The sequence below is a fragment of the Tiliqua scincoides genome, chromosome 2 (assembly GCF_035046505.1).
Source record: "Tiliqua scincoides isolate rTilSci1 chromosome 2, rTilSci1.hap2, whole genome shotgun sequence".
Classification (NCBI taxonomy): domain Eukaryota; kingdom Metazoa; phylum Chordata; class Lepidosauria; order Squamata; family Scincidae; genus Tiliqua; species Tiliqua scincoides.
In genome coordinates, this window is record NC_089822.1 from 160923072 (window position 1) to 160938116 (window position 15045).

Consider the following 15045-nt stretch of genomic DNA (forward strand, 5'->3'; position numbering starts at 1 on the left):
GTTTGCAATGCCTGGAACCCAGTAAGAGGAAAACAACTTGAGTGAGGGTGGTCAGAGCTGGAAAATCACAGGGTCTAATTTGTACACATATGAGGCAGCCACCTTGCTGAAGCGAAGCTGGTTTGATTTTGTGTCAGAATTGGAGACTGCATGGAAACCCCATGTACACTACCATCATAGAAGAATAGATGTGGGTCATGATGCAAATGTAAGAAATAAAAATGACAAGTAGGCACCCCACTGCTTCCCTGCTTCCCACTCCTGAAGTTTTTTTGCCATGAATAAAGTAGCCCTCAGGATTCAAACACACTCATGTGTGTAATGTTTTGCTTGACCCCGAGTTATCTGCTACAAAGGCTTGCAAGTGGCATCACACAACTGTATGTCTTTGAAAGTTCAGAATGTGTGACTTCTAGAATATACCAACCTCAATTCCATTCTACATCTGTAGGCAATCATCCAGGGTCCACTGCAGTGGTGCAATCCCCAATAAGGAGGTTTATTATGATATAACAAGCAGCCAGTCTGCGTCAAACTGAACTGCAGATTTGTGCCTGTGCTAAAGACCTCCTCAAGTCATCTTGTTCACACGGTTAACACAAGGAAGCTGCAGCCCTCCAGTCACAATGCAATCACAGGTTATCCATCATGAACCCAGATCCTTTGTCGCCTCATTTCAGGGTATATTGTTTATACTTCCACAGCTATCAAACACTCCTTGTTTCCATTTAGTATATATCTGTGATTATAACGTCTTGCTTTTGCATTCACTACTTTCAACCAGGATGTTTAATCTCCTTCAAAACTGCCGGGACAAGCCAATTGTAAATACTCAGACCTTGCCAGGGCTTAGAAAATACCTCCCCATTTCACTAGTCTGGCGGTCACATGAAAGAAAGCTAGCAAGTCAACAGCATTCACTTGTCTTATCATTCAGTTCCAAGGAGGATGCAGCAAGTGGGACAGCTGAATTTCTTCTTATTCAAAATTGAAGCTACATTTCAAGCCTCTGTCTAGTCATCTTGGGGGGCAGAGCTAAAGAATATGCTCAGCTCTCTGCAGGTTGGCATCTGTCCAGCCAGTGGCCTCGATCTGTCAAGTTTCCTGCAGAAATAGACTTCCCACTCTCATATTTGTTTCAGTGTTACCTTTTAAGCAACTCTTTTCCAGATAAGGTCTCCCAATGACAGAAGTCCCTTCCAGATCAGTGGCCCTGAGAACAAAACTTCAGCTCTGAGTGCTTCATGATACTTCCCTAACTCCTCATTGGTTGAAAGGATCAGCAACAAAAAGCAGATGTACTTGTAAAGTTTACAGTGAAGTTTCTCTGCCTTTTTTTTTCCCCCTTCAACAGAGAAGAAGCAAAGGAAACCCAGTTCTAAGAACTTTGCATGCTGGAGCAGATTTATTATCAACTGCCCTTGCTGAGATCCAAAAAGCATTTTAACTGATAAAGAGTTGTGGCTTGGAAGTGGAGATATTTGCTTCACAGAACAAAGTGAGCGTACCCAAGATTGCGGAAGAGGATCGCAAGCGAACCAGGTTGAAAAGATTGGTGATACCAGTTTGCCACCCTGGATTATACTGAACACTCAGTGCCCTTCTTCGTCATGAAGCTGTGCTCTGGAAAATGTCCTAGGTCGGTCCTTGCAATCACAGTGCTGTTTCTAATCAAACAGGTAAGAAAGCATGCCATTTTTGTGAGTATTCCTTTTTGAGATACGAATGTTCGTCTGGGTTGACATTTCTGCACATACGATTGCATGACTTTTTCACAAGTTGTACTTGTTTAACAGTACATTGCACTGCAGATAACCTGTTGATTGTAAAAGACCTTGCATGATAGATAAAATCCATTATTCTTGACATTTTCCAGGTGAATTATTACTGCTTCTTTTACAACTGCAATGGGAGGGTGTGTGTGTGTTAGTCAGTTGTTCAGTTAGGGGTTTTTATGCTTTAGCACTGGTTTTGCTTCTTCTTCTTTTTTTAATGGTGTACATTTGCAGGTGTCAGATGACTACAATTGTTCATATCACTTTGTTGTTGCTCCCTCCCTTCTTTACATATTAAGGCTCCCCTCTTTACGTGCACAACTTCAGCAATGACACATTAGAAATGGCACGTACTCATAACTTTTTTTTTAACATGTTGTATTCACTACTAAAACCTCCAAAGCCTGTTAAAATCCTAGCATGTAAATATAGCATCCGCCAATGCATGCAAAACATTTTAGACTATTATTCTAGTTGACTGATTAACCCGTTCGCTGACCTTCCTCTATGCACATCCATATTCAAGCTACTTCTTGAAACCTCTTAAACCACTTCCTTGGCAGTGGTCTCATTCAGAGAACATTGTGCCTGTTCAAGTTGCAGACTTTGCAACTTTGCACTTTTGGGACAAATGCATTTATCTGTGCATCATCACAGGCTGACTTTAAAGATCAGACTTCAAATCAAATGTATGGCTAGTGAGGGATTACTAGCATGAAGGACATGAGAAACACCTCTCATCCATTTTTTGATTCTGGACAAGTTGTTTACTTTAGAATATTTTACCCCCCCTCCCCCCATAAATGTTATACCAGTGAGAAAAAATGGTTATTACCCATGTAGTGTGGTTCTGGCATTTATTTCATTAGAGTTCATTTTATTAAGTTATCAGTTGATTGAAAGCAAGCCATTTCTTTAACGTACATAAAACATTTTGATGCCATATTTCAAAGAATTTTCCCATGGAGTTTGCAGTGATCATTTTTAAGACCATCTGCAATTACAGCCCAATCCTATCCAATTTACCAGCACCAGTGCAGCCATGCCAATGGGGTGCACACTGCATCCTGCAGTGAGAGGGTAGTCATGGAGGTCTCCTCAAGGTAAGGGAAGGTTTATTCCCTTCTTTCAGGGCTGCACTGTGGCTACACTAGTGCTGGAAAGTTGGATAGGATTGAGCCCTCAATTGACTAATTGAAGACCCGGTAGCTGTTGTGCCAATTCAACATGCCATTCAAAGTATAATTTTTGCCAAAGGGCCATCTAGTCCAGCATCCTGCTTCTCGCAGTGCCCTGGCAGATGCTTCTGGGAATTCCATAAGCAGAACAGAAAGGCATATTTCTCTCCTGCCATACTCTGGTGCAACTAATATTCAGAGGCATACCATCTTTGAACCCAGACATGATGCATAGTCATCATTACTAGTAGCCATGACCTGTATAGTTACTTGATGTTGCCCTGGGTCTGTGATATGTTGACTAAGGATATCGTTCTGGTGCAACAGTGTGGATTTGTTGAGACTGCTACCTTGGCAAGAGCCACCATCACCAGGTGTCAATAATGCTGTATCATTGTTGACTTTGCTATTCTGTAGTTGCCAAATAAAGAAAAATCCTTTTATGTTCTTTTTGCCATGTTCAGTATGACATAGATAACAGAGAAACCTCTAATGTGATACAACAGCTGGTTTATTAGAAGGAATGAGAACAATAGAAGGAGAACCGTAACTTGGAGAAATCATCTCGGGATTCTAATAGCAATTGCAATGAGCTGATTTTAAAGAAATGGGTCTTCACGCTTGTATGGTCTGCTAATTGATGGTTTACAGCAGATGGTTTCTTAGCATGATTCATTATGTTAATCTAAAAACCAAGAGTGGAAGACACTCCTGAAGTCACGCCGACCTGAAAGATGGGGGCTAAAAATGACATTTGTGCAGTTTGAATTTGGCCAGAAGCTGCCTCAAATGGTGAAGGTAGCTAAGGAAGCAGTCTTTGGGTGGGGCTGTTCTTGCTTGTGAGATTTGATGCTGCTTTGAAATCAGAACAGCCTGCTTGGACTTGCTTCCCTCCTGCTCAACCTGTGTTTCAGCAAAGAAATAAATATTAAAAAACACAAGATTCCAGTACTTGTTCTCAAAGACACTAAGCCTGCAACATTGCTCTGGAAATTCTCACTGTTGATGGAAGTGACAGCCCAATGCTAACTAACTTCCCAGCACTGTTGCAGCTGTGGCAGCAGGGTACATGCTGCATCCTGAGGTGGGGAGGCAGTCACAGAGGCCTCCTCAAGGTAAGGGAACAGCATTGCAGCTGCATTGGCACTGGAAAGTTGGTTACGATTGGTCTGTGAGAAGCACAAAGTGTAATAAAGTTGTTGTACAGATCAGAACTAGGAGTGAAGATGTTCTGGTGTGAGACTTTGGCCAATGGTCTTGCAGAACACCTGAAAATACTTAGTAGCTGATTTTGCCTACCACAATGTCAGGTGATCTACATCGATATATTTTCCTTTACCTCCCCATGACTAACTTGCCTCCTTGATTTCAGAGGTGCTTAGTCATGACTAACTTTCTTTGGATACTACCCAGTGAGCTTTAGTTCCAAGTATTGTCCCACTACATGATTTTAAAAAAATTTTCTCCTTTAAAAAACTTAATTGTAGGCTGTGCAAAATGCTAAAGTACGCATATATTCAGAGGGAAGTGTTATTTTTTTCATTAAAACTGAGAACAGCTAATCCCCTCACAGCACAGCTGTTAAATTCTATAGCAAAGACTAGCCCAACCACATCCATTGCAAGAGAACAGGACAATGCACCGCTACTCTCGATCAGGCTGGCATGACCCTCATCTCATAATAGCATTAGCAACAGAGTTTCTTAAGTCACCTGGATGGCTCTTTGAACATTCTGAATTCCAACATTAATAATTCATTTCTTCCCCTTTGTTTTGGCTGAAAATGACAGGAAACAAACAGGAATCAGTCTTCTATGCAGAAGATGGAGGGTAGTTTTTAGGCAGCATGGACTGTGTGATCAAAGTACCTGCAGTCAGAGTTGCTTTCATTTTGTTTCTTCATCCCTCTGGTATGATCTGGATGAAGAGGGGTCTATTTGTAGAAGTCTCAGTACAGGATCTGTCTTCCTTTTGACCTTGGGGAATCAGGTCACCAGTTACAGTGTCCTAGCCCCAGGCTCAGGCATTACGGAGTTAAATGATAGCTCCAGAATTCGGCAATAGCGTTTGGATTGAAACTTTTGCTTATGGAGTCTGGTTGATGGATTAACTTGCTTCTAGGCACTTGAATTCATTAGATTCATTGGAAAACAAATGAGAGGAAGTTATAATCATTTTGATTGGTTTTCTTATGTAATTTAGGGCACAATCCTAACCAGGTCTACTCAGAAGTAAGTTCTATTTTGTTCAATGGGGCTTAATCTCAGGAAAGTGGTTAGGATCCACTTTCCTGTATCCACTTTCCTGGGAGTAAGCCCCATTGACTATAAGGATTATGTCATTAATATTATGTAATATCTTTTAAAGAGGTTTTCTCTTGATACTGTTATTTTTGTTTTCCATTCTTATGACACTTATTTGATAGCCTATGAACACTCATAACATAAATCTAGAATTTCTAGGGTTGCCCTATTGCAACTCTGAGATTATTTTTTAAATTATTTTAAAAATAGTTTTTGTTTCAGTGTTTTACAGTTGCAAAAACAGGTAAAACATTAAAAAAGAGTATGACAACAAAGAATAAAAGCAGAAGAAAAACATCTGCATAGTTGCCAAACTGAGAGGCGAGAGAGTCACTGTGTTTCCCTTGTGCCTGCTATCTAGCCATCTGCTGTGCCAAGAGGCACATGGGGGCAAGAGAAGGCAGCAACTGATGGGACGACCAAGGAAGGAAAAGATGGAAAGTAAGAGACTGATTTGAAAGTAAAGGGAGGGTGGCAGGACTCTCCAGACTGCAATCAAGCAAGTGTGGACTTGAAAATAAATAGAGTAACTCTGCTTCAAAAGGGACACTTATCTTCTCCCCATATGGGGAAAAAGCAGCTGGAGGGGTGGAGACGTTTAGCAGAAAAAGCAGTGAGAGGAATAGAGCTACAGGGACAATCCTAACCCCTTATGTCAGTGTTTTCCAGCGCTGGAAAGCTCTGACATAAGGACAATGCAGCTCCGAGTTAAGGGAACAAACATTATCTTACTTTGAGGAGGCCTCTGTGAGTGACACCCAACTGCAGGATGCACCACATCTCCCATTGGCTATGCCAGTGCTGGAAAGTACTGCGCTGGAAAGTCCAGCGCTATGCCAGTGCTGGAAAGTACTGACATAAGGGGTTAGGATTGCGCCCACAGTGTTCCTCTCTACGCTCAGTGCAGACATGGGTCTTCTGCTGCACACTTCTGTTACTGTATCTTGTGTATTTAAACATACATAAGAGTTGCATGAAGCTTGTCCTTGGACAAGTACAAACTGCACTGGACCCAATGAAGGAAGCAAATAGCACCTGTAGGCTCACTTTTGATTTTCCTCTTTAAAGGTCCTCAGTATGGGCTGTTTCCCCTGTTTATCTTATAGCAAAGTTGTGTTGTCAAGTTCAGTGAGTTTTTAAAAAAAACAAAAAACTGCGTCATCTCAATTCTTTGCCTCTTAAGACAAGGTTCATTGACCAACAAGTCTCATCTCATTGCTTACATTTGGGGAGGGGGAAGCAAAAGGGGGCAAGGGTAGAAAGATTCATTTGGTTCCTGTCCCTGAATTTTCTCATGGCTCTTGTAAATAGCTTTATCTTGAACGATCACCGAGTGACCCTTTGCACTCTCAGCACTGAACTCATTAATGGACTCCCCATATTTTTTCCTGATCTGCTCTGAATTTGTAGAAGCTGCCAGAATTGGATTAACAAAGGAGAAGGGGAGATCTCTCCAGTTCAAACATGGAGGTGCCCTAGTTCCTGCCTGCCTCTGCAGACCCAAATGGGGTTGAAGAGGAGTTAATTTGAATAATAGTGGCAGTAAAGGATGGAGAAGATCATGTCTACAGCCACGTTTGGAATGGATAGGTTTGGTTCAGCGAGTGAGAAGATTTGAAAAAGGCTTTTTGTCAGACATTGTTTTATGCACATCATTAGCCCTTTAAGCGCTTGGTGGTTTTGGTTTGTTTGTTTATTTTATTGAAATAACAGCCATGGTGGGGTCAGTTTGAATGGAGAGCAAAGAGTGGGGGCAAAGAGTTCAAGCTCATCTCTCCCCATGCTGCTATTTAGCAAAGCAAAAAAAAACAAGCAAAGAAGGGTCAGTCATGCTTAAAATAATTTCTAGTTTGACCAGTAGGGTTTGGCTGGAAAGCGGTGAGAAAAGAAATTGCTGCAGACAACAAGGCCAGTCCACAGCATTTTGGTTCCTGTGGTAGCAAAGGGTTGTACCCAAAGATTTTTTTTTAACCCAATACACATTTAAAGTAATGTGTTTTGGCTCTTGAAGGTTAGAATGACATGCCATCTGGTTCCATAGAGAGCATTAACATAAGGGGGACATCGCCCCCTTCACTAGTTATGAGGTACAGCCTTCCCTCCTTATCTGAAGCATTTGCTATGTGCTTGGCTGCACATATAAATACTGTTAAATAATAATAATAATAATAATAATAATAATAATAAATGTGCAATTTACACACGCAGAGAGAGAGAGAGAGAGAGAGAGAGAGAGAGAACTTTGGGGGGAAACACCAGCTTTTCTGAGAATCTGCCAAAATATTTGCTTATTTTCTGATTGGATGGTCAACGTCAGTAAGGTGATATGTTTGCCTCCATCTTGGAAGGAACAAGGTAAGCTTTTGTTGCTAAAAAATATTCAAAAAAGGAAAGATTTATCAAACTGCAAACAGTTGGCCAAATAGGTTAGAAGTTCACAGTGTGAAGCTCAAGGAATACTTGGACGGAAAACAGAAAAAAGAAAACTCTATTCATATTCTGCGCTTCTCTAGAAGAATTTAGCAGACAGCCCAGGAACGGAATTTCTAGCTCACAGAAGCCAAAGCAGGCATATGTTCAGTGTTCCCCTGCCAGCACCTGGACCTTTGCCAAGTTGCTAACAACTCAAGACACCACACATGTGGGAAGGGAATTAACTCAGCTAAATGACAAATGGCTTTTTCCCTGGAACACATCTCCCGCATGGGCAGTCACTTTAAAGGAAGCTCACAAGCTTTGACATCTGTTCAAAAAGCTGACCTGAAAATTTGGGCAATTGTCAAAAAGCAATCATCTTCCATTTTTGGTTAAAATAGTAGTGAAGGCTTTCTGGGCACTTCCAGTTGCTAGATTGATATAAAAATGTTTGGGGTCAAATAATTAAAATGACATGTGTAATCAAAACAAGCAGTACAATCCAGAAGTAGTTTAAACCACAGTAGCAGAAAGTAAGGTGCCATTGCCTGATTTAATTCAACAGAATAGTACAATGTTGGCCAGAAAAACTTGCATGATTTAACAGTCAACACTAATTTCTCAAGGAACGATGGGACTGGTAATTCTTTTTTCTGGCTTTCTTTTCTTTTTTATATAGGATTTGGCCCATTTATTGTTTTCCTTTATGGGTGTACAAGGACATAGACAAAACTTTTACATACTCTGGAGCTGTTCTCATTCCATCAAACACACTATGTTCATATACACCAGCCATTTTCAACCACTGTGCCGTGGCACACTGGTGTGCCGCGAGTGGTCCACAGGTGTGCCACTGGAATTTGGGGGAAGGTCATTTATTAGTAGGGCCAATGGGGATGTGAGCCCACCACTGGCAACATGGTGTGCCTTGTCAATTGTCAAATACCTGGTGGTGTGCCTTGACAATTTTAGTGGCCTTGTCAGTGTGTCATGAGATGAAAAAGGTTGAAAATCGCTGATATACACGTATGGAGGAAAAATGGCATTTGTGAAGAGGCTTTCCTCACACTACAGGGAAATTTTATTCTTTGAGGGAACCATGAATTTCTTAGGCTGCAATCCTATACAAACCTGTGAGATCCCATTGAACTCACTTTACTTCTGAGTAGACATGCCTAGGATTGTGCTGCAAGAGTCAACCTCACTCAGCTACAACCCAGAGAATACCATAGGACAGTGTTTCTCAAACTGTGGGTCGGGACCCACTAGGTAGATTGTAAGTCAATTTCAGGTGGATCCCCATTCATTTCAATATTTTATTTTTAGTATATTAGACTTGATGCAACCATGTGATGTGACTGCATTGGGAGAAATGTTACACATCTGTATTTTTAACAGGCTACTCTGTCTATTATTATTATTATTATTATTATTATTATTATTATTATTATTATTAACAACAGTATTTATATACCGCTTTTCAATGGATGATATATGCTTTTAACAATGATAGTCAATGGGACTTACTCCTGGGTAAGTGTGGGTAGGATTGCAGCCAGGATTGTTAAAAATTTTTTGCTTGATGATGTCACTTCCAGTCATGACATCATTTCTGGTGGGTCCTGACAGATTCTAATTCTAAAAAGTGGGTCCTGGTGCTAAAAGAGAACCACTGCATAGTGCAATGGGGTTTTTGTGAGGATTCTGCTGCTCCTCTGGCTGGTTTCCCTCAAATCGTCAGGGAGTCACAGCTCACAGTTTGGGAACCACTGTCTTAGAGGAAAGCCATGATAAATTGATGAAAAACTAAAATTACATTTATGATGTAGACACCCTCAATCACTTTTCATTCAAGTACTTCTCCTTAACTGGCTCATGATTCAGGTGCTAGCTTGTAACAACATTGTGCATGCCTCCTCAGAAGTAAATCCTGTTGAGTTCAGAAGGACTTACTCCCAGGCAATTATGTATAGGACTGCAATCTAAGTCTATTTATAAGTCAATCGTATTGCTTTATAACCAGAGGCTATAACAATCCGTGTGACACTCATGGACAATTTTAACCAAGAAAAAAAATCACTTATCTTCTTTGAAGTGCCATTTCTGTCACAAAGCAGAGATTACATATGATAAATGATCAATTTTCATTCTTTTATTCATTGGGCCTACTATCTGCAGAATTTACACTGTGTCCCAGCTTACCTACTTTCCTACCACCTGCCGGAAGTGTCATAAAGTGGATAGCCAATCCATTTGGTTTCCTTTTGATACTGGATACTTTTTGTGGTTGTGGTTGTATAGTAAGGGTATTCATAATTTTGGGGTTTACTGTGCCAGAAGGCTGACATACTAAAACTAAGACAGAAATTATAATGAGTTCTGGTGTAAAGATATTGTTCTGGTGTAAATGATATATCACAGAACAAAAAATGGGTATTGAGAAAGAGAAATGCATCAGCCTGAAGTCTTAAAACATTCTACCTGGAAAAGAACATAGATTGCTTGCAGAGAACAGTTTTATACATCTGCCATTTTGCTAAGCAGCATCACTTCAGCCAACAACCAGCAGATAAAACATGTCAGCACACCAGAATTGCCTTGATTAGAAACAGAAGAAGTCAAGTGTATAAAAGAAAAGAGTTTGTTCAAAGAAGATGTCAGTGGTTAGCTTTGCTGGATACTGAAAAATGGGGGAAATAGTGAAACTGCACAAATGATCAAACCCTATGAGAACCGAAATGGAACAAGAGAATATAGGAGAGTGGGTCAGAAAAAAGGAAAGGAAATGAGAAAATCTGGAGAAATGGCAAGTGAAAATATAGATAAAAGGAGAAAAAGTGAAAGAGGAACCTGTGAACAACACTGAGCTTGTGTGAACTACATTTTGAGCATTTGAGCTGGAGAAAAATGGTATTATCTTCCATTGCTTATACACCCATGCTAGACTATATACCATTTCCACTTACCCTAGCAGATTTTTTTGTTTAGCACTGATGCATTTAGTGTCACTTTTTAGAGGCTGATTTGCAGTTATCTAAGAGGTAAACTCAGTAGTTGCTAGAATCAAGACAGGTGCTAATACAGGCATCACCCCATATCCATGGGGGATCTGTTCCAGCCCCCCCCCCATGGATATAGAAACAGCTGATAAGAAGGGACCTTATAAGTACAATGCTCCCCACCCCCTCCATGCCCATTACTTTCCATTTTTTTCATTAGCAAGCAGGCATGTGTCTTGCTTTTACTGAGGTTAGAACAAGAATTCGACTCTGCAGCTTCTTATCTTTCAAGCTGATCTGCTCAGAAACTCACACCAGGCAGCTGCTTCTGCCTGGAAGTTGGGATGCACAGCCTGCTGGGTCAACAGGCAGCAGAGGCTGCAGAGCGGAACAGTAAGCGCCATGCGGCATGGGGAAGGTTTTTCCCAGAGGCAGCGGCCTGTTGTTTGGAGACTGCTGTGCTAGAGGGACACAGGAAGAATGTTAACAGAAAGCTTTGTGACCCATCAGCATAAGTCATAGACGAGCAGCAGGAAAGTCGCTGGGCCATATGGCAGGCCGCAGCAGCCAGGGCAAACAGCAAGAGACCATACATCAGGTGACAGCAGCCTGCTAAACTTCCTCTGTCCCCGTCATCACCAGTAAGTCAGCAGTAGAGCTGGTTCAGGGGAGAATCACGGGCAGATTGGGGGAGGGAGTGAACTGAGCTGGGATGGGAGAGGGAGGATCTCAGAAGAAAAAGTAAGTGAGGTGCTGGGGCAGAAGAAAAGAAATGCAGTAGCACTACTCAAAGTAAGGAAATTATCGCTCTTCTGATAAATCTTTTCATTTAGTTTCAATTTGCTCATGCTAAGGTAAAACTTCCAATTAAAAACTTGTTTTAAAAACGTGGTAGCATCAGGTTTGTAGGTATATTTAGGAAGGGGGCCCCAGTCGAGCATCTTGTCCTGGGCCCAATGCCAGTTCTTAGTGGCCCACTGGAGACCAAGTGACCTATGGAGAAGTAAGTAAAAAAAGAATTTTACTTACCTCTCTTGGGCTGTCTGGTTCCCCACCACCACCCATAGTATGCAGTGCATGCTCTGTCAGCAGCATCACATGGTCTGAGCTGGTGCGGGGATGCGATTGGGTCCACAGTCCCATGGAGATCTGATGATGAATGCATTCCTGGATACATTCAAGCCAATCCAGGAGGGGTGGCAATTTTAGGACACAACTGCACAAATTTATACTTTTTAAGACATTCATTTGTTCTGTTCAGAAAGAATTCATACTGAACACTTCAGACATCACTAGATCACACAGGCCAGTCACTTCTCAAAAGCTTATGGGAACTACAGGGTTTTTGCAAGGATAAAGGGGGGTTGAGGAAATGACATGCCTGGCACTTGGAGCTCCTTGGAAGGAAGGGACTCAAATTTGAACATAATTCCTGGGTGGGAAGGAGGGGACTCTGAGGGCAAATCTGAACATAGACATCTACTAGGTCCAACCTACCTTTCTACTCCAACTGTGTCTGTCAGACTAGAAACAAGCCTGCTCAAAAGGAAGGAGGGAATCTGCTCTTTAGAATTGTGCCATTTCTTCCTAACATGGCAAAAGGTTCCTACACAGAGTCATACAACAGGAAGAAAGAGGCATCTTTAGGGGGGCCCCTAAAGGATCACTGGACTCAAGGATCACTGAATGTATGTGGTTGGCGAAAAGTTGCCTCATGCCAGTGGTGTAGCTAGAGGGGGCACAAAAGCACTAAATTTTTCAGGGAGCCTCATTGCAGTGTGCAAGTGGCCCTTCTCCCTTCCCTTCACAGTCATTCCGGATGGGGGAGCAAAACAGAAGCATTTGCCTCCATTTTGCTCCCCCCTTTGGAATGGCTCCGAGGGGAAGGAGACGGGGCCGCTTGCACACCACGGTGAGGCTCCTGAAAAACGTAGTGCTTTGCACCCCCTCTAGCTATACCACTGCCTCACACCTGCTGACAGCCTCAGCAGCAATTGACTTAAAATATAAAGAAGAGGGACTTATCAAAACTTACAGCCAATTGCTGATGGGAAGAAGGGCTGATACAATAGGTACAAAAAAATTGACCCTCCGTCACTCAGAGGACTATTGTCAAGGGGATTTGTTATGTGAGTCTCTAGTCTGCAGGCCTCGCTCTTGCCCTGACAGTCTTCGGGCACAATCCTAACCAGGTCTACTCAGAAGTAAGTCCTATTTTGTTCAGTGAGGCTTACTCTCAGGAAAGTGGGGTTAGGATTGCAGCCTTAGAGTACTGAATGTAAACCCAGCTTGACACTAGAGATTCAGTCATGAGAAAGAAGCAATGGGATTGGACAACCTGAAGAAAACCAGAATGAATTAGTCAGTGGCTTAGCTTAAGTGACACAGAAATCTTTAATTGATTTATTTAATGCAAAGAAGTATTTAAATAATTTCTTTTCTTTTCTTTTTTCTTGGAGGGTCCAAGTCCCATTTGTCCCTATGGTGGCGACTTTACTTGCAGAAAAGGAAGATAATGATGATAATAATAATGATTAGGAAAAGGGATGAATTGCTGGGAAATAAAAGGGTATGAGAGGGCAAAGAGGTACCAGTAAGTGCTTGCATCCTGCAGGCTGCCTGGCCCCCAGGACTGACAACGTGTCATTTAAAGCAGTAAGAGAGGAGAATGATGGTTACGTTTGAATCAGTGCAAATGCTGCAGACACCCTTTCATTTAACTTGAGCCTCTCTACTTAAACTGTCTCAATCTGTCATACTGCAACATTTGTTTTACGTCTGATGTTAAAAGTCAGCCATTTCACTTAGTTGCCACACTGCCTAATGGCATACAGAGGGCTGACATAAGTCAAGAAGTCCATAAGTTGCAATTAACATGTCCTATTTACTACCTTGAGAATAGTTTGCAAGAATAAATCTTTTCACAATAACTGGAAAGGTTTCTGATAGTGTGGCTTTCGAATACTCAGGCCATCATCAGGTCCTAATATGAAATGCTACTCTTATTCTTTTAAATACCTTACTGGAACCATATCAGTCTCATACTTAGAAAGTTAACATTCAATATATATATATTTTTACCTCCAGGTCAAAGGAACCACACAACTTGAGAAAACACATCTACAATGGCGTAACTATAAAGAAAAATGTTTGGAAAGTTTGCGGGTACCAACAATAAGCACGGGTAAGAAAATAAACAATCTTCAAAGACCAGGGCTTTTTTTCTAATGGAACGCGGGGGGACAGAGTTCCGGCACCTTTTTGCAGGGGCCCCTCCCCTTTGGAGGCATTCCGGGGGGGAGCAAAACAGAGGCATTCACTGGGTGGGTGCTGGGGGGGTGCAGGGTGGGCGGGCACCTGGCCCCTGCCTGATCGCACAACGACCCCCTCCTGCCTCCATCTCCAAGCTCTCACCTGAGCCCAGCCTGCCTCCCCTCCCCCTGCGCTCTGCTTCCCAGCGCAGCTTCCAAGCCAGTGGAGGGCACAGGGGACATGCGCCGACGCCGAGGAGGAGGACGGACTGCCAGCCAGCCAGGGAGATGGGCTGTGGCACCCATGGAATGCCCAGGTACTGGCTTGGCGGAGGAGGAGGGGAAGGAAGCTGGCTGGTGCAGCCCCCGTGCCAATCTGCAGCACGAGCCTAGGCATGTCTACTCAGAAGTATGTCTCATTGTGCTCAATGGGGCTTGCTCCTGGGAAAGGGTGCATAGCCTTGCAGCCTGAGAGCCCAAGCATGTCTACTCAGAAGTAAGTTCCATTGTGTTCAATGGGGCTTACTCCTGGGAAAGTGTCATAGCCTTGCAGCCTGAGTAGACAGGCAGAGGAAGGTCTCTGTGGCTGCAGTCCTCTCCACACCTTCCTGGGAGGAAGCCCCACTGCCTCTAATGGGACTGACTTCTGAGTAGACAGGCACAGGAGGGGCTCTGAGGCTGCCATCCTATCCACAGTAAGCCCCATTCACTAAAGTGGACTTCTGAGTAGATATGCATAGGATTGGGCTCTTAGGCTGCAATCCTAGGCACTTTCCTGGGAGTAAGCTCCATTCTCTAGAATGAGACTTACTTCAGAGTAGACATACCTAGGATTGGGCTCTTAATCCTGGCAGAGATATATATCTGCACCTGTTTTCACATGCTAAGGGCAGGTGAAAAGGGATTCTACGTGTGTACAATGTGCTGTCCAGCCTTGCCAGAGAGCCTCCTCATCCTTCCCCCACAAGCATGCCCTCCGCCAGCCAGCGTTTGTAGCTCCTCTCCAGCAATGCACAGCAGCTACTCAGGGCGGCAGAGAACATACAATTGCATGCCAAGCGCCTTCCCAAAGACACAGAGTATTCTGATACCTGAATTAAACCAAATTTAATTGCTTGTTTGCA

General features: G+C 42.7%; 1 protein-coding gene across 2 annotated transcripts in view; it reads left to right on the forward strand.

Moving 5' to 3' along the window:
* The first annotated feature begins 1357 nt into the window (after positions 1–1357).
* Positions 1358–15045, forward strand: part of GLP2R (glucagon like peptide 2 receptor) — a 47856-nt gene continuing 34168 nt past the window's right edge. For both annotated transcript variants that reach the window (XM_066616245.1, XM_066616246.1), the window contains exons 1-2: positions 1358–1679; positions 13758–13854. In XM_066616245.1, the coding sequence (XP_066472342.1) occupies positions 1611–1679; positions 13758–13854 (166 nt within the window). In that variant the 5' untranslated portion in view covers positions 1358–1610. The remainder of the gene's footprint in view (positions 1680–13757; positions 13855–15045) is intronic.